This window comes from Odocoileus virginianus, chromosome 11 (assembly GCF_023699985.2).
Source record: "Odocoileus virginianus isolate 20LAN1187 ecotype Illinois chromosome 11, Ovbor_1.2, whole genome shotgun sequence".
Lineage (NCBI taxonomy): Eukaryota > Metazoa > Chordata > Mammalia > Artiodactyla > Cervidae > Odocoileus > Odocoileus virginianus.
The window spans coordinates 42,206,054-42,225,242 of record NC_069684.1 but is presented as its reverse complement, the minus strand read 5'-3'; the positions used below and the strand labels follow the sequence as shown (position 1 = coordinate 42,225,242).

The 19,189-nt window shown below is 37.0% G+C and overlaps 1 protein-coding gene across 3 annotated transcripts in view; it reads right to left on the bottom strand.

Moving 5' to 3' along the window:
• NME7 (NME/NM23 family member 7) overlaps positions 1-19,189 on the bottom strand; it is a 232,121-nt gene that overhangs the window by 130,440 nt on the left and 82,492 nt on the right. For all 3 annotated transcript variants that reach the window (XM_020874155.2, XM_020874156.2, XM_070474350.1), the window contains 2 exons: positions 7,507-7,571; positions 3,860-3,928 (listed from right to left, as the gene is read on the bottom strand). In XM_020874155.2, coding sequence (XP_020729814.2) covers positions 3,860-3,928; positions 7,507-7,571 — 134 coding nt within the window. The remainder of the gene's footprint in view (positions 1-3,859; positions 3,929-7,506; positions 7,572-19,189) is intronic.

Below are 19,189 nucleotides of genomic sequence, written 5' to 3'. Positions count from 1 at the left end.
TTACTTCACTAATTCACAAAGGTCATATGAAATTGATTTTTATGGATAATTATGTTGAGGAGGATCTCTGTCTCATGATATGAAGTACTGCCTACACATAAATGTCAAGAGCCTAAATCCTCAGTCGGGGCAGAAGAAGGGATGAGAAGGGATAATTCTCTTTTTAGTTATCCAAAAAGAGAAGTGCCAATTTTGTCCACCTTTCTTTTATGTGTGTGTCTCTCTCCCTTTCAGTGTTAAATGCTATTAAAATGATAAACAGAGGGCTATACAGAACACAAAGAAAATGTTGAAAAAAGGACTGCATCGAAAACATAAAATGATCCTTAAAAATTGAACTTGAGAATTCTGTTAATAGATTAAGAGAATTAACAGAATTCTCAAACCTAAGTTTTTACTTAAGTAAAAAGTATCAAACAAAAAAGTACTTGTTTCCTTCCTTAACAGCCCTTTGACTACAGTCCTTAAGTAATTGAAAGGGAGTATCTGACTTAATATCCATCCTCACCAGGACATAAGCTCCAAGAATGCAGGCAGTGTGCATTTCTGGCTCCCTGGTATCCAACACATTGTCTGTCCCACAAGCGGTAATATATGTGTGGCAAGTAATTGGATCATGATAACACTGTAAGATAGTAATTATTACCTTTTTATGATTGCAAATGCCGAAGCAGCAAATTTAAGTGTAAATGATCAACATGGAATCTACTATAAAGAATGTCAGCTATAATAATAATAAAATATTCAAGGAAAAAACTTTTCCTAGCTTCAATAAAATTTTATATCATATAAATATAGTAACATCTCAAAGATACCTGGATATTGATATATTCTGGCTCATATTATATGAGCCAGTGCATTCTCCCATTAACAGACTGTTATAAACCAACCATTTGAAGTATATGTTTTAAGCTGAATATGCCATTTTAAGCTGAAGAAAAATTATAACCATTACTAAAAATTACTCACAAGACTAGTAATTAGTCTGGAATAAAGTAGTTTTTCCCTTCCAAAAAGTCCCTCTGTTCTTTCTCCTAAGTAGGTTCTTTTACTATTATTACAAAATTTAATTAATAATTATAGAGAATATCTTACTGAGATTAAACAGAAGAAAGTACATCAACACCAATCATTCTGAGCTGTTCTGACATTAAAGTATAATATTGCTACTGGCATTCAAATTCCTGATTTCTCAGGAAAAATGAGACATCCACCCAGTGATACATTTATCTTAATCTCCAGAATCCTGAGTTAAAAAAATTCCATGAGTAAATGTATACTATATAAAAATTGCATGTGTGGCATTTATAAAACACAACATATAATGTTGTATGCATGAAGCTCATGTATAATATTATAAACCAATGTTATCTCAACAAAAAGTAAATTTAAAAAGATAAGCTTTTTTATTTTTTTTAAGCTGTTTACCAACAGGAAATATGACCTACCTCAGATATGTATGTAAAACATTAATGGACTCTACTACTACTTGTTACCAAATTCAATACTATCTGATGTTGTAGGAGAATATAACTCAGGATCAAAGGTACTGTGAGATAAGTATCCATGAGTCTCTCTATCTTATAAACAGTAAAACTATAATATAATGTGCATTAACAAAGGTAGTTGCTTTTAACTATATATTTAAAAGTTAATGTAACACATAAAAGAAGGGAAATGTAAAAAAGAAAGATTTTTAAAATGGAAAACAGTTGTCACTGGTTGAATAAATGATGTTAAGAAGACACTTTAAAATTTCTTCCATTCTGGATAAGGAAACTGTGGTACATATACACCATGGAATATTACTCAGCCATTAAAAAGAATTCATTTGAATCAGTTCTAATGAGATGGATGAAACTGGAGCCCATTATACAGAGTGAAGTAAACCAGAAAGATAAACACCAATACAGTATACTAACGCATATATATATATATATATGGAATTTTAAAAGATGGTAACAATAACCCTATATGCAAAACAGAGAAAGAGACACAGATGTACAGAACAGACTTTTAGACTCTGTGGGAGAAGGCGAGGGTGGGATGTTCAGAGAGAACAGCATTGAAACAAGTATACTATCAAGGGTGAAACAGATCGCCAGTCCTGGTTGGATGCACGAGACAAGTGCTCAGGGCTGGTGCACTGGGAAGACCCAGAGGGATGGGATGGAGAGGGAGGCGGGAGGGGGGATTGGGATGGGGAACATATGTAAACCCATGGCTGATTCATGTCAATGTATGGCAAAAAACCACTACAATACTGTAAAGTAATTAGCCTCCAACGAATAAAAACAAATGGAAAAAAAAAATAAAAAGTTCGCAATACAAAAAAGAAAAAAGAAAAAGAAAATTTCTTCAACAAAAGAAAAGGCATAACTCTAAAATGAAGAAGCTGATAAGGTTAAAGTTTGAAAAGCTGTAACAATAGGAAAAGCACTTTGGTTCCTCTAAAGAAGGGTAGAACACTACCAGTATGCTAAATGCAAAATATAAGATTTCATCATCAGTCTTTCACTATGTAGGACTAAACAGGAGAAAGGCTCAGGCCAGCTCTTGGACCAGTGCCTTTTTCCTTTTCTAGAGTAGATTGAGGACTTCCCTGTTGGCTCAGTGCTAAAGAATCCACTTGCCAATGCAAAAGATACGGGTTCAATCCCTGACGCAGGAGGAGCCCACATACTGCAGAACAACTAAGCCTATGCCCCACAACTACCTGCAACTATTAAAGCCCCTACGCCCTAGAGCCTGTGCTCCCCAACAAGAGAAGCCACGATGATGAGAAGCCTGTGTACCACAACCAGAGTAGCCCCACTCTTCGCAACTTGAGAAAAGAACCATGCACCAGTGAAGACCTAGCACAGCCAAATATAAATAAATAAATTTAAAAAAAATTAGAAATAAATTTTTTAAAAACTAGGTTAAAAGGAAAGGGTGTAGAGAGATGAGGAGAGGGGAATCTAGTCTCAGTATCAGGGTGAACTTTACACAAAAAAAAAAAAAAAGAGAAAAATGCCCTATAAAGCAATATGGGTGATGAGGCAGGCCACCAGCACAAATGTATCTAATTTGATAAAAGGGGAAGGAAACTAACTTTGATTAAATATCTGTCATGTGTTAAGGAACAACACTTGGTTTATTTGAATACAGTCTTGTCTTCAAGAATGAATTTCATTGCTCTCTAAACAGTTCCCCTTAAGTCTTACTATTTATTCACTCTTCACTGTATTTTCAGATGATTCTATCTGCATTTGTATCATTAAATAGACTATGCTATGAAATAACTGCTATGCAACTACATCAAGAACTATTTGCTCTCAACTTTTTAAAGCATTTTCAACAGGCTTCTACCTTGAGAATATTATATCCATGTGCTATGCTTATTCGCTCAGTTGTTTCAGACTCTTTGTGACCCCATGGGCTGTAGCCCACTTGGGCTACAGGCTCCTCTGTCCATGGGGATTCTCCAGGCAAGAATACTAGAGTGGGTTGCCATGCCCTACTCCAGGGGATAGTCCAAACCCAGCGATCGAACCCAGGTCTCCCGCACTGCAGGCAGATTCTTTACCATTTGAGCCACAAGGGAAGCCTATCAAAATGTGTTAGTATCTCAGCAAAGTGATTTTTGGGTTTCTGTATATTTTTATTCCATAAATAAAATAGCATCATATTTTAAAAACTGACCCACTGGCTCTCAGGGATAAAAATACTCCAGTTATTGGTATGATCAGTTGTCAACTGGCAGAACTGTGAATACTTAAAGGAATACTTTCATGATTATAAATTATACTGAGATCTACAAAATCTGATATACACAAGTTTTCAGTACCAATGCTTTACATTTAACTTCAGTACTTACATTATACTCAGACACTACTCCTTTATAAACTTCATAAAACTCTTCAACATTAATCCGATCCATGTTAAACTATATTTTTTAAAAAAGAAAAACATAAGTCAACCAAAAAAATAGAATGAATCACACTCAGCACTCAATATTTATGTTCTCTCAGATATATTTTCTTTAAAATTTAAACCCTGAAGAAATTAGTCTTTGAAGAAGTGTTAAAGTTCAGTCCATCAATAATAAATTATTGTTTATCAAAAATAAGAACTTGTTTGTAACATTTATCGAGTACTTAATATATCAAGCATTGTTCCAGGTGCTGTTCGTGTACTATCTTATTTAATTATAACAATCACCCTACAATATAAGTAATGTTAACAGCTCCAATTTACAAATGAGGTGAAGACTCAGTGGGGTAATATAACCTTCACTACCTGGCATTCCATCTCAAACTGTCTGATCCCGCTGATTGGGCCCTCAACTATTACAATCTATGTTATTGGAAAAAACCCTCATTCTTCATACAAAAAAAGACATTGGCACAATTTAATTTTGTTTATCAATAGATCAGTGGCAAAAGAAAGCAACATTACCAAATAAAATTTCTCTAATTTTTGTAGAGGGGCCTGGAAATAATACCCTTATCCTCCCAGGCATTCAGAAAAATCCCCTAGTTAGTCTGGCTCATAATAACGCACTGACACCATTCATCCGAAAATCCTACTATTCTTCAGAAAGAATTGTCACAGTATGCTAGTAAGGTAAAGCTAAAAAGACTCACTCTTATCCAGGCTGGATTCAAACTTAGAAATAAAATTTCATTAAGTTCTAGAGTCTCAAGAACCAAAACCTTAAATTTTTAAAAACTAGACACAGATTTTCCAATTTTGTTTTGCTCCCTACTCTGTCCTTTTATTGTTGCCAGGATTGAAGATCACGAAGCGTCTCCCTACCCAGACAACAGCTCAAACTATTTAGTATCGTAGTTCCGCTCAGTGCAGTCGCTCAGTTGTGTCCGACTCTTTGTGACCCCATGGACTGCAGCACGCCAGGCTTCCCTGTCCATCACCAACTCCTGGAGCTTGCTCAAACTCATGTTCATCGCGTCAGTGATGCCATCCAACCATCTTATCCTCTGTCGTCCCCTTTTCCTCCCGCCTTCAATCTTTCCCAGCATCAGGGCCTTTTCCAATTTGAGTCACTTCTTCGCGTCAGGTGGCCAAAGTATTGGAGCTTCAGCTTTAGCATCAGTCCTTCCAGTGAATATTCAGCACTGATTTCTTTCAGGACTGACTGGTTGGATCTCCTTGTTGTCCAAGGGACTCTCAAGAGTCTTCTCCAGCACCACAGTTCAAAAGCATCGATTCTTTGGCACTCAGCTTTCTTTATAGTCCAACTCTCACATCCATACATGACTACTTGAAAAACCATAGCTTTGATTAGACGGACCTTTGTTGGCAAAGTAATGTCTCTGTTTTTTAATATGCTATCTAGGTTGGTCATAGCTTTTCTTCCAAGGAGCAAACGTCTTTTAATTTCATGGCTTCAGTCACCATCTGCAGTGATTTTGGAGCCCAAGAAAATAAAGTCTGTCACTGTTTGCATTGTTTCCCCATCTATTTGCCATGAAGCAATGGGACCAGATGCCATGATCTTAGTTTTTTGGAAGTTGAGTTTTAAACCAACTTTTTCACTCTCTTCTTTCACTTTCATCAACAGGCTCTTTAGTTCTTTTTCGCTTTCTGCCATAAGGGTGGTGTCATCTGCATATCTTGAGGTTACTGATATTTCTCCCAGCAATTTTGATTCCAAATTGTGCTTCATACAGCCTGGCATTTCACATGATGTACTCTGCATAGGCAACATAGCTATTACAGGGAGTGAACATTGTTTGATTTCAATATCTTATTCAATATTCATACAACTTCTTATATTACTAATATAAAATAATAACAAGGTGAAAAGTGAAAGTGGTAGTTGCTCAGTCTTGTCTGACTCCTTTCAACCCCATGAACTATAGCCCTTCAGGCTCCTCTGTCCATGGAATTCTCCAGACAAGAATATTGGAGTGGGTTGCCATTCTCTTCTCCAGGGGATCTTCCTGACCCAGGCATCAAACACTGTCCTGCTGCATTGCAGGCTGTTTCTTTACCATATGAGCTACCAGGGAAGCCCCAATAACAAGGTATAATTTATTAAATATTTGGTAATTTGAACTGGAAATTCTTCACAATATTGTGTAGCATTATTTTATTTAATCCACAAAATAATCTATAGCGGCAAATAATATTATCATTGCCTAGTTGAGAAAACTGAAGATAAGAATGCTTAAAATCTGGCCAAAGTTTATATACCTAGAAAGTAGACGATTCATGATCCAGAAATAGTTTACTGATTTCAAAACTCACAATGATTCTGATTGCCATTAAACTACCATGCCTCCCCCATAAATTCAATTAATCTTTTTTAAAACAAATTATTCTTTTTTTTCACTGAGCACTTACTATGGGCAATCTCTATGCTAGGTTGTAAGCCTAGAGTTTGATTAATGTTTAATTCTAAAATGTCCACAATGATTACTACTTAAAGCAGGCTTAGATCCCATAATCCTGTGGCTGACTACATCACCAAGCTAATACTTTAAGAATGCTGTTGCTAACAATTTCATTACAGTCCTGGGCAAGATTCTTCAAATATTAAATTTCTCATTTGTCTCCAAGCTGTGCTTGATAATTTGCAAACTAGCTGATACATCTAATCTTTTCTCACTTCATGAGCATTCGAACCAATCTGGGAAACAAAATAGGCAGAACCCCAGTTAGTGCCCTGACCTCTGATCTGGGCTGATGCAAAGACTTCACAGAAATCAAAAGGAGTTCCTTTCCAGAGAAAGAGAAAATAAACTGGTATGAAAATTCCTTCTGGAACTGGTAATTCACTACCATAATAGCACAAACTTGTTGGCTTTCAAAAACCGTAAAATACAAATTATTAATTGGATTCCTATAATAATTGTACCAATTTATTTGTCAAGTGCAATGATAAGTGTACCACAAAGATAGAGAAGAGCTCTAAAGAAGTTAATATTGTTTCTTCAGTGAAGGGTTTCCTGGAAATGTGTCAGCAGAACAATTTTGAATGATTGTGGACTCCAGAGGCTTAATGGTGTGACTGCCAAGAGAGGGGCTGAAATGTGCTAACTCTAAAGATCATGAGAGAAAGTCCAGAAACCAGCAAAGGTCCTGGTCAGGGAAAAAGCCAAATTGATTTTCTTCTTAGTCACAAATCCAGACAACAAAATTTCATTATAAGTACTTAGCTTAAAACTATTTCGTGTTTGGAGGAATTAAATGCATTGTTTCAGTCTGTATTTACTTTGCAACTAAAGTTCCAGGAATTATATAAATCTGCTTTATAAGCTTAAATTAGATGTACTATTGGACGGTTAGCTCTCAGTGAGAAGTTATACTGGTAAAATCATTCAAAAACACTTTTTACTAAAAGTTATCATGTTCAACATATCTTTTTGCTTTTAATGTGTTAAGCTCACAAGTGCACAGAGAAAATTCAATGTAAAATGTATTAAAGCATACTGTAAACACACATACACACACACACAGAGTTCATCAGTAAGTTAATGACTCTTGCAAACTACCTACCATCTGCATAGCTGAGATTTCAAAACCTGCATCTCGGATAGTCATCAGGATCTTTCCCAGAAGTCCTGAAAATACAGAACAAATGAGTGCAAAATTACAAAATTTCTAAGGCATTTTAGCTTTATAGAAATGCAAATTTTCTATATCAAAGCATTTTGCTTAAACACTTGGGCTTCCTGGTTGGCTCAGACAGTAAAGAATCTACCTGCAATGCAGGAGACCCAGGTTTGATCCCTTGGTTGGGAAGATCCCCTGGAGAAGGGGGAATACTCCAGTATTCTCACCTGGAGAATTCCACAGACAGAGAAGCCTGATGGGCTACAGTCCCCGGGGTCACAAAGATTTGGACAAGATCGAGCAACTAACACTTGCTTATACTATGTAAAAGTGAATCACATAAATTTGCCCAGGAAACTAGACCTCTAATACTATAATCCCATTTGATTTTGTAATCCCAAATGTTTAGTAAAGTGCTTCAGGAATATCATTCTTTTTAGTTTTGAAAACTATTTTTAAAATTTATTTTTAATTGGAGGATAACTGCTTTACAACGTTGTGTTGGTTTCTGCCATACCACAACGTGAACCAGGCATAAGGATTCATATTTCACCTCCCTCTTGAACCTTTCTCCCAGTCCCGCCCCCATCCTATCCCTCTAACCACTGCACCTTGTTGAGCTGTGTTATGCAGAAGCTTCCCACAGGCTGTTTTACACGTGGTAAGGTGTATGTTTCAATGCTACTCTCTCATTTCATCCCAGCTTCGCCTTCCCCCACTGTGTCCGCAAGCCTGTTCTCCTCAAAACCAATCTTGAAGATTATGCAAAAAACTTTTAAGAACCTGAAGTCTAGTGATATAAAAACTACGAAAATCAAAGAGTTAAAGTAATATTGTAAAAAAGTGGTGTTAAAGTACCAGATACAGAAGGAGTACAAAAGAAGTCATAGGCAGAGAAACGTCAAATTAAAACTGAAGAGGAGAACAGAAGCTTCAACGGGAAATGAGGGCAGGATAGACAGATGGGATTATATAGGGACCACGGTATAAAAAGAGACAAGGCATAAAGCTGGGGAAAATGTGAACATGTGTACACAATAGTGCCTGCAGGTGTGCTCAGACACTTCAGTCGTGTGCCTTCAGACTGTTTGCAATCCCATGGACTGTAGCCCACTAGGCTCCTCTGTCCATGGGATTTTCCAGGCAAGAATACTGGAGTGGGTTGCCATTTCCTTCTCCAGGGGATCTTCCCAACCCAGGGATCGAACCCAGGTCTTCACTGGAAGGTGGATTCCCAGGTCACTGGCGCTACCCAGGAAGTCCATATACAATAGTAAGAGGTCAAAAAATAAAAAAACTAAAAAGGAAAAGAGATTTAACCCAAATTTATAAAGACTCTGGATGGCAACATGAAGAATTTGGTTTTTATGCCGCAAATAGCAATTTTTATAATGGTGGTTATAGACTCTGAACCTGTAGAACTGATTTTTGAGATTCCATTAGTCTCCTATAAAAATCTAAGTTTCTTTTTTTCAAGTGAACTGAAATTCTTCTTTTTCTCTCTTTCGCACATTACACACACAGACACACTCCCTATTCTGGATCATCTTGATGCTTCCCTAATGATCCCAAATAATTAGTATCAGTATCAAATAAGTAGTATCAGTGCCTGAATGTGTATTTTTATTTACTATCTTACTGCTGCCAAATAGGCTATTTTAATCACAGCTGGCTGAGGCATGAAAAAACAAACAAACAAAAAAGACAAGGACAGATCTATTTCTCAAAAGACACATTTATACCAACTGAAGGCCAAATGATGTAACAGCATGCTTTAGAAAGAAAGGTTTCTCAGAAGTTTCAAGAGTACACTAGATCCCTGCCAAATGCAGAATACTCAGCGCCATATTCATGTTAACTTACTGATTTTCCACAAACATCTTTTGTCACATTAATGTTAACCTAAATTTTATCCATTTTATAGTTTTGTTTGTAATGAATCTGTAAATTGTTTTATACAGCTGTATGTGCAAAAGTTTACATTTATTTGTATATGTGGACATACTTAAGTTACATTATAATTAAAATAATTTATATCAAAAAAATAAAAAATAATAATTAATATCAATACTGAGAATCCAGTGAGAAAAATCTTCCTTCAAAAGTAACACAGCCAAAAGAAATGAATCACTGAAAATGTGAACAGGAGAATACAGGAAGATTATTAATGTAATAACAATGGGTGAGCTGGTATGAAGAAAAGAATAAAGGACAGAAAGAATAGCAAAGGCTGTTGACATCATCTACTCTGCTGATTGGACTTGCATGGTAGAAGTAAAGAAATAAAGAAGTAATGAATATAAGATATTTCAAAAAAAAAAAGTAATAAGACTAAAGTGAACATAGAGCATGAAGATGAAGGAATAAAGGATTTGAGTCTAAGTGACCAGAAGAATGATAGCACTTTTAAGATGAAAACAAGCTATGAAACTGAATTAAGAATAAAGATATTGAATTAATTTGGACACAGAAACAGAATTTTAGAGCAGAACACTGATCAGCATTTGAGGAGACAGTATATCCAACAGCAGCAAAAAAAATCATCAAAGAATGAATGAATAAACTCCCTTTACTAAACTGGTAATGTGGGGTTGTATTCCAATAGATAGACATATAATGAGGTACAGAGAGGTTAGAGTTGAAGTGATGAGAATAGATGAGTACTTGTTTGATAAAAAGAAGGGGAAAGGAAAAAAGAGAGAGAGAGAGAGAGATAAGAGGAATGAGTTTTGAGAAAATACCTGAAGTTTGGGGACTGAAGAATGAATTCTTCAAATGAATAAAGACATGTAAAAGGACATTTGTGAGAGAATCAAGAAGAAAAATATTACTGTAGTATTATAATATCAAAAGGAGAGGAAAATTCTTGGAATATAGGGATCTTTAAGAATGAAAGGAAATTAAGCACCCTGGAAATTAAGATAAATCTGCTGGCTTAAGCAAGATGGTATGATGATACTAAAGAAAGTCATATCAACAGAGGGTTAGGAAAGAGAAGTTTTGTATATACATGCTCAGTCATATCTGCCCCTTTTTGAGACCACATGGACTGTAGCCCACCAGACTCCTCTCTCCATGGGATATTTCAGGCAAGAATACTGAAGTGGATTGCCATTCCCTTTTCTAGGGATCTTCCCAACCCAAGAATTGAACCCGTGTCTCCAGTGTCTCGTATATTGGCAGGCGGATCTTTTACCACTGAGTCACCTGGGAAGCCCCAACCTATTAGTAATCTGTACCAAACAGTCAGATGACATTGGGCACAGGAATGTTAACCAAAATTTCAAGACTTTTATCAATAGGAAAAATATAGATAAGTTAGAAAAGAAGAAAGTAGATTAGTTGTTGGGAACTCAGCCCTTTCACAGGAAGTTATTCCATTTAATCCTTACAGCAATATGCTAAAATGGGAATTACCATCCCACTACAGAATGAGATTATATGAAAATTTGGAGAAGATAGATAAAATTTGCTTAATGTCACAAAACTCCTGGGTCTCCATATCAGTCTTTCTGCCAGTTTTAATAAGAAAAAAGGAATGAATGGAAGCCTGATATGTGAAACTCACTAGACAATGTGACTACCTGAGGCAAGCGCCATGTTCATTCTTAAGGCTCATAGTATCTCTAGTGACACTAGTATCACTAGTCTAGCATGGATGTAGTAAGTAGCTAACAAATATTGCTCATTGAATAACAAAGTTAATAAAAAAAAATAGCCAAAGCAAGGAAACAATCATAGCTCTCTGCCTGATGTGAGCCTGAGAAACTCTAAGACTCTTCAGAGCACAATTAGAAAACACCAGAAAATTAATTGTAAAGGAGTAATTAAAATTAGAGAAGGGAAAACTTTTTTTTTAATTTTTGGTTTAACAATTCAAGAAAAAAAAGTTCATAGTGACTTCATGCCACATACAAACATTAATTCTAATGAATTCAATGTAAATGTAAAAAAAAAAAATAATAAAGGCAGTTCCTTGGGAAAACATCTAGATGATTATTCTCTTCTCATGATATAAGTAGCCTTTTGAAAAGGAGAGAACGAGGTTGGCTCCTGGCTGAAAACTTCAATTCCAGCTCTGGATAGAATCACCCTCCTCCAATATGAAATTTTCTTTCATATCTCTTTCCACTAATTTATTCCTTTCTAATTTGGTCTGTTTTTTCTTCTCACTCTCACCACCAGACCACCTTCTGACTCTTTCCCCAGTGTCTTTTGAAACCCTGAAATATTTTGAATAGTCTTATGTCTTCAGTCTCAGCTACCCACCACAAGCTCTTCTTACTCAGAATTAATCTTCATTTTTCACTTACCTACAACCATAACAGGTTAAAGGTTTGCCTCTTTTTTTCCCTTGCTATGATTTAAGTTTCTGTGTACTATCTAAGTTCATATGTTGAAATATTAATGCCCAACATGGTAGGGGCCTTCCCTGGTGGCTTAGTGGTAAAGAATCCACCTGCCAATGCAGGAGATGCAGGTTCAATCCCTGGGTTGGGAAGATCCCCTGGAGAAGGAAATGGCAACCCACTCCAGTATTCTTGCCTGGGAAATCCCTTGGACAGGGGAATCTGGCAGGCCGCAGTCCACAGGGTCACAAAGAATCAGACTCAACTTAGCGACTAAACAACAATGTGATGGTATGAGGAGGTTGGGCCTTTGGCAGGTGCTTAAGTCATGAGGTTGGAGCCCTCATAAATAAAATTAGTAAAGGTCAAGATTTTAGATGCATTAGTAAATCAAGATCCAATTATATGATATCTATAAGAAGGCAAGTTTAAATATGAAGACACAGGTTGGCTAAAAGTAAATGGATGGAAAAAGATATACTGTGCAAGCAATAAGTATAAGAAAGCTGGAGCAGTTATATTAATTTTAAATAAAGTAGAATTTATGAAAGGAGTATTATACAGATAAATGTCCCAAGAGACATTCAGACACAGAACTTTAGACAGAGAGCTGAAAGAAAGTGGATATTCATGGCAAAAAGAGCACAGAGCAAATGTACGGAGAAGTAAAACAGCAAGGTTCTTTCGGGAAAGGAGAAATGAGACAGGAGAGAGCAAAGCAGAAGTGGCAGAAGACACTGATAGAAGGACTTCCGGACCTTACACAGAGGTTTGAATTTCATTCCATAGGCCAAAAGTTCCCAAAACTTTTTGGTTTTATGGACCTCTTCTTAGAAATTATTAAAAATTCTAAAACACTTTTATGTAATAGGTTATATTGATATTTGCTGCATTATAAATTAAAACAGTAAGTTTTAAAATATTTATTAATTTAAATATAACAAAAATTCTTTACATTTTAACATAAATACAATTTTTATGAGAAAAATGACTTTTCAAAAACCATAAAAAATTAGTGAGAAGAGAGTTTCACATTTTAAAAAATCTCTAATTTCTAATTTAATGAAAAGCAGCTGCCTTCTCACATCTGCTCCAACTTTCAGTCTGCTGCTCTGTGTTGTTTGCTTAAAATATGCAGATTTGGGTGGAAAATGTAGTACTTTAATAGTCTAATAAAATTTTATATATTCTTCTTTCTTCTACAAGTAGTAGTTTCTTAAAAGCTCACTGCAATATATAATTTCAAACTTCTACCAATGAATGTTTTTTAACCTTGTTACACTAAAACCCACTGATCTATCTTATACTCTGTATTAATTTTCTATCCTTGCATGATTTTGTAACATCATAGGCATTGTTTAGAAAATTCTATTATGCAGATCTTCCAAATGCTGACTCTACTACACAACATCAAAAACATCCCATTTGTCAAATACTAATTTCATCAGAACAGTGTAAGTATTGGGAAGCTGTCACGTTCAAGATGGTGCATACAGTTTTCCAAACTCTTAACTCTAATTTTAACTTGTAATTTTATCTTCTTTTGGATTTTTATCTTGAGCAACAGTTATTTCCAGTTCTCACTTCTTTTAAAGGACAGGCTTATTTTAAAGAAAATGCCAAATAGCCTTATCTGAATAACCATAGATTGTCATTCTTTCAAGTAAAAATGGTAAAACAGCTGTATATGTATTTCTCCTAAAGATAACATTACATTTCAATATGGATCAAAACTGCTTTATGCATACTTCCCAATTCTTCACACAGAATATTATAAATATTTGACTTGAGGGTCAAAACTTACGTTAATAATTTTTTACTGTTTCAAGGGTATTCTTAAGTGAAAGTGTCTTTTTTTTATTTTTCTGCAAACACAAGATGGTTAAAAATACACTGACCACTGGTATAGTCTGCTACCACTATCCTGATCTTTGCTGAGGTGCCAGCAGTTTTACACACCATTGCTTCTGCACCATTGGTCCAAATGTCAACACATTTTAAAATGCAAATAAATGCTTAGTACTTATGAGATTTGGTCTCAAGGATATCTAAAAAGATCGCATTTATTATAATAAAGAAAAATTTTACATGATTACATAAGAATTCTGATGTCAATATGAAAGTCATATTTAGTCCTATGCATTCACCAATACAAAGAGAAATATACAATTTAGTATAAATCTATAAATCACATTAAACTATGCCCATAGGTCATATTTACACACTGAACAGAATAATTCTATTCACAGATACCAACAAAAATTATAGCCCAAGCAGCACTGACACTGTGCCAAGAACAGTCAGACATGAGTCAAGGGTACTGCTTTTTTTTATATTCAGTTGGTTATATGCGGAGGCATGATAGAGAGGCACTTAAGAAAACCATTTTGTGTTTAACAGCTTGAAACGACAAACTGTCAATAACCTTATGTCCTTTACTTTGTTCTAGACAGAAAATGTTCAGCTGACTAAATGACAATAACTATGTAAATAAAGTAACAAAAAAAAAAGGTAAAACTGCATGCCCCACAGTAAACACATTCAAAAGGGTCAAACAAAGCAGATGGCTTATTTTATTTGGCTGGTGTTTGCACAGTTAATTTGTTTTTTAATAATTTGCTTATAACTCCATGAATGCTACCTAAATGTTTTGAATGTCAAATCACCTCTCCATTTCCACTCCTCCTCAGTTCATATCCTGTTATCTTTCATCTGAACTGTTCTAAAGCCTTTTTAATAAGCAGCCACCCTCTATCCAGTCATCAACAATATCAGACATCTATTACTTCATCTTTCTAAAAAGGCTTGCTTCTCCTGGGTTTAGGAGCTCCCTACTCTCTCTTTAGGAAAACTAAACCCTTTGACTGGAAAGGGAGTTGCCCTATAACCACAAGCTTCAGCCAGTGGTCAAGAAGTGGATGCCAGACCTAAACAAGGCCAATCATAGCACTCTGCTGGCTGGGCTGAACTAATTCACCCAGGAATGGGCCTAGAATTGGTACAATTCAGAGTACCTTCCCTGACCCAATCAGACATCTGCCCTGGAATCTTTCAGCTAGAGTCAGGGGAAAAACAACTCTTTCCACTATGTTTCTAAGTATATGAGCTGGCAACCATTGCTGGCAACCCAACCTCTCTCCCAAAGTGCTATTAAAAGCTAATCTGCAAGCATGAAAGTGACAGTCAAAAGCCAGAGAGAACAAAGATGCTGAGCAAGTCTCCCGAAGCCAAGCTCAACCCCTAATCTATTTCCAGCACTATCCTTAAATGAGACAAATAGGAAATTCAAGTTGGGTTTCTGTCAGTTGTACTAATAGTGTCCTTATTAAGCCCCCCTTTTTAATATGAGGTGATACACTGTAGCCTGAGGGAAAAAAGGCTATAGTAGGGTAGATAAAGAAGAAACAGTACATTTTGAAAGCTGCGGTACTCTGATGTGTACTTTCTAATAAAAAAAAATTACAGTCAGCAAATATCCTAGAAAAAATCATAAGCATAGGCAAATAATCAAAAATTGAAATTTGAAGATTCCCCTTCTACTAGGGCTTCCCCAGTCACTCAGACAGTAAAGAATCTGCCTGCTTGCAGGAGACCTGGGTTCTACCCCTGGATTGGGAACCTGGAGAAGGGAATGGCAACCCACTCCAGTATTCTTGCCTGGAGAATTCCATGGACAGAGGAGCCTAGTGGGCTACAGTTCATGGGGGGTGCAAAGAGTAGACACGACTGAGCAACTACCACTTCTGTCTATAAAGTTCTTAAATGATCATGGTTGGAGAGTTTAAGAAAAGTAACTAACAATAAATATTCAGGTACACTGAAGTCCAAACAGTGTTTTTAGAAATAGTAGACTTAACCATTTAAATAAAAACATATTGGAACCAAATAAGGGAAACAAAATTGCAAGGAAACTGAATAAAACAGGCACTTTAACACCAATTGGTATCAATAAAATAAAAAGGACAGTAAAGATTTTCATTCAATTTAAATCATATAACACAACATGGTTTGTATCATTTGGAAGAAAATAAGGGCATCAGGATTATATGATCCAGGATGGATCCATAAGTGTCACATAAGGTACCCCAGGGGCTTCCCAGGCAGCTCAGTGGTAAAGAAATCTCCTGCTGATGCAGGGGACGCAGGTTTGATCTCTAGGTTGGGAAGATCTCCTGGAGTAGGAAATGTCAGCCGACTCCAGTATTCTTGCCTGGGAAATCCCATGGACAGAGGATTCTGGGGGGCTACAGTCCATGGGGTCTCTAAAAGATTTGGACACAACTGAGCGACTGAGCACACACTAGGTACCTTAGGTCACCAAGGCAGGTATAATGAGGTGCTAATATAAAGTTTTAAGACTTTTGGGGGTATGAAAGCAGCAACATGATGAGAGTCTTCAGGACTGAGACAAGCTTCTCCCAAAAGTTACTATGAAAATATGGCTTGAATTCAAAATGGAAATAAATGTGGGGTTTTTTTTTTCCCAGTTTTAAATAAATATATAAATTGAAATACAGTATATATTTTTGAGAATCCATTGTTTCTCCCTCCAATCTGTACCTGGTCAGGGTAAATAACTCACTGTTAACAGGCCTGCTTTCGTTTGGCTCTGTTATCTGCCATCACCCCTGCAAAATTGGGCACTTAGACTGAAAGGCACCCCTTATGAGTTGAATTAGGATTATACTGCTCATAATAACCTAGAGTTGAAATGAGTTGTTCTCCCTATCTGTACAGCTGCCAAAGAGGAGTAAATGTGTAGCACAGAGAGAGGAAGGTTATCAACAATGACGACAAATGAGATATGTGGCCAGGGACCAAGGCTGTCAGTTTGCTCCCCAGGCCACAGATGTACGGGCTGGTGAACACTTCAGTCTGAAGAGCCTTCCCCTCTGCCTAGCTCAGTCTAACCGCTCTGCAGTCTCAGTTTCTGTCCTCATTTGTAGAAGAGGGTATACCTACCTCACAGGGTTGTTACAATGATTAAACGTGTCTGTATGTGTAACAGTCTTAGACCAGCCGGTGGCACACAACAGCACTATTAGGTAATGTAAGCAGCAGGAGAGACTTCCTGGTGGCTTGCTCAGACATGACTGAGCATCTAGCAGCAGTAGGGTAGTAGTAGTTGTTGGACAGTCGCTAAGGGTGACCTGTGGCCCACAAGGCTCCTCTGTCCATGGGATTTCCCAGGCAAGAATACTGGAATGGGTTGCCATTTCCTACTCCAGGGCATCTTCCCAATCCAGGGATCAAACCCATATCTCCTGCATTGGCAGGTGGATTCTTTACCACTGAGCCACCAGGAAATCCCCAGTAGAGTACTAGAGCCAATAATCATCTCAGTGTGTTAGGATACACATCTGGGCTTATACAATTAGCATGAATTTAATTTTCAGCAGTACTGTTAAAATGCAAACATTCTGTTGAACTGGACAGGGAACAACAGGCTGGTTCCAAATTGGGAAAGGAGTGTGTCAAGGCTGTATACTGTCACCCTGCTTATTTAACTTATATGCAGAGTACATCATGTGAAATGCTGGACTAGATGAAGCACAAGCTGGAATCAAGACTGCCAGAAGAGATATCAATAACCTCAGTTATGCAGATGACACCACCCTTATTGCAGAAAGCGAATAAGAACTAAAGAGTCTCTTGCTGAAAGTGAAAGAGGAGAGTGAAAAAGCTGGTTTAAAACTCAACATTCAGAAAACTAAGATGATGGCATCCGGTACCATCACTTCGTAGCAAATAGGGAAACAATGGAAATACTGACATTTTCGTGGACTCCAAAATCACTGCAGATGGTGACTGCAGCCATGAAATTTTTTAAAAGACACTTGCTCCTTGGAATAAAAGCTATGACCAACCTAGACAGCGTATTAGAAAGCAGAGATATTACTTTGCCAACAAAGGTCTGTCTAGTCAAAGCTATGGTTTTTCCAGTAATCACATATGGATGTGAGAGTTGGACTATAAAGAAAGCTCAGCTTTTCAGACACTTTTGAACTGTGGTGTTAGAGAAGACTCTTAAGAGTCCCTTGGACTGCAAGGAGATCTAACCAGTCAATCCTAAAGGAAATCAGTCCTGAATATTCATTGGAAGGACTCGTGCTGAAGGTGAAACTCCAATACTTTGACCATCTGATGCAAAGAACTGACTCATTGGAAAAGACCCTGATGCTGGGAGATTGAAGTCGGGAGGAGAAGGGGACAACAGAGGATGATATGGTTGGATGGCATCACCGACTCGATGGACATGAATTTGAGCAAGCTCTGGGAGTTGGTGATGGACAGGGAAGCCTGGCGTGCTGCAGTCCATGGGGTCACAAAGAGCTGGACACAAGTGAGCAACTGAACTGAACTGAGCCACGAGGGAAGCCCCAGTAGAGGAGTACTGGAGCCAATAATCATCCCAGTGTGTTAGGATACACAGCTGGGCTAATACAATTAGCATGAATTTAATTTTCAGCAGTACTGTTAAAATGCAAACATTCTGTATGTTCTATTTGACAGGAGAATATTGTGTCACAGACACACCTCCAGGAGACTAATGCTAATGGCTGCATCACACTGAATGAGATGGATGCAGTGACCGTGAGTAGCAGATAACAGGGTCAGGTCTACACCCAGCTAGAGAGACAACAGGGCCTGGCAACCCCACTGCTTCTCAGAAGGAAAGCCACTGCTGTCTAAGCCAGTCATGCCTGGCAAGCACCATGACAAATATGAGAGGAAGTCTGAGCAAGAACAGAGGGAAGAAGAGGGTCCTTACACTTGACAAAGCAAGGCCTCTCTCTCTGACTAGGAACTCCTAGAAATATATGAGGCAAACTGTGTAAAGAGCTTGAGTTCTGTCTTAGTAGATGCGTGTGTATATTAGTGAAATAACTTCTATAGGTTCAGAAAGAATATGTACAGCTTTAAGTAGAATTTGAAACAAAATTTTGCCTATAAAAACCTCTGCAAGGGGAAAAATGACAAGATAACACTTTACATCAAATTTTTGAAATAAAAAATTAAAATCATAAAACAAAATAGCAAATGTAGGCTCAGTCAGTTTATAACTCCCCTTTTAAAGATAGTCTCTATTTTATAGATGGTACCATATTATGTATTTTATCTATCTTACAGATAACTACTAAGGACCTACTATGTTGCACGGCAACTCTACTCAGCACTCTGTAATGGCCTATACGGGAAAAGAATCTAAAAATGAGTGGATATATACATAACTGATTCGCTTTGGTGTACACGTGAAACTAATAGAACACTGTAAA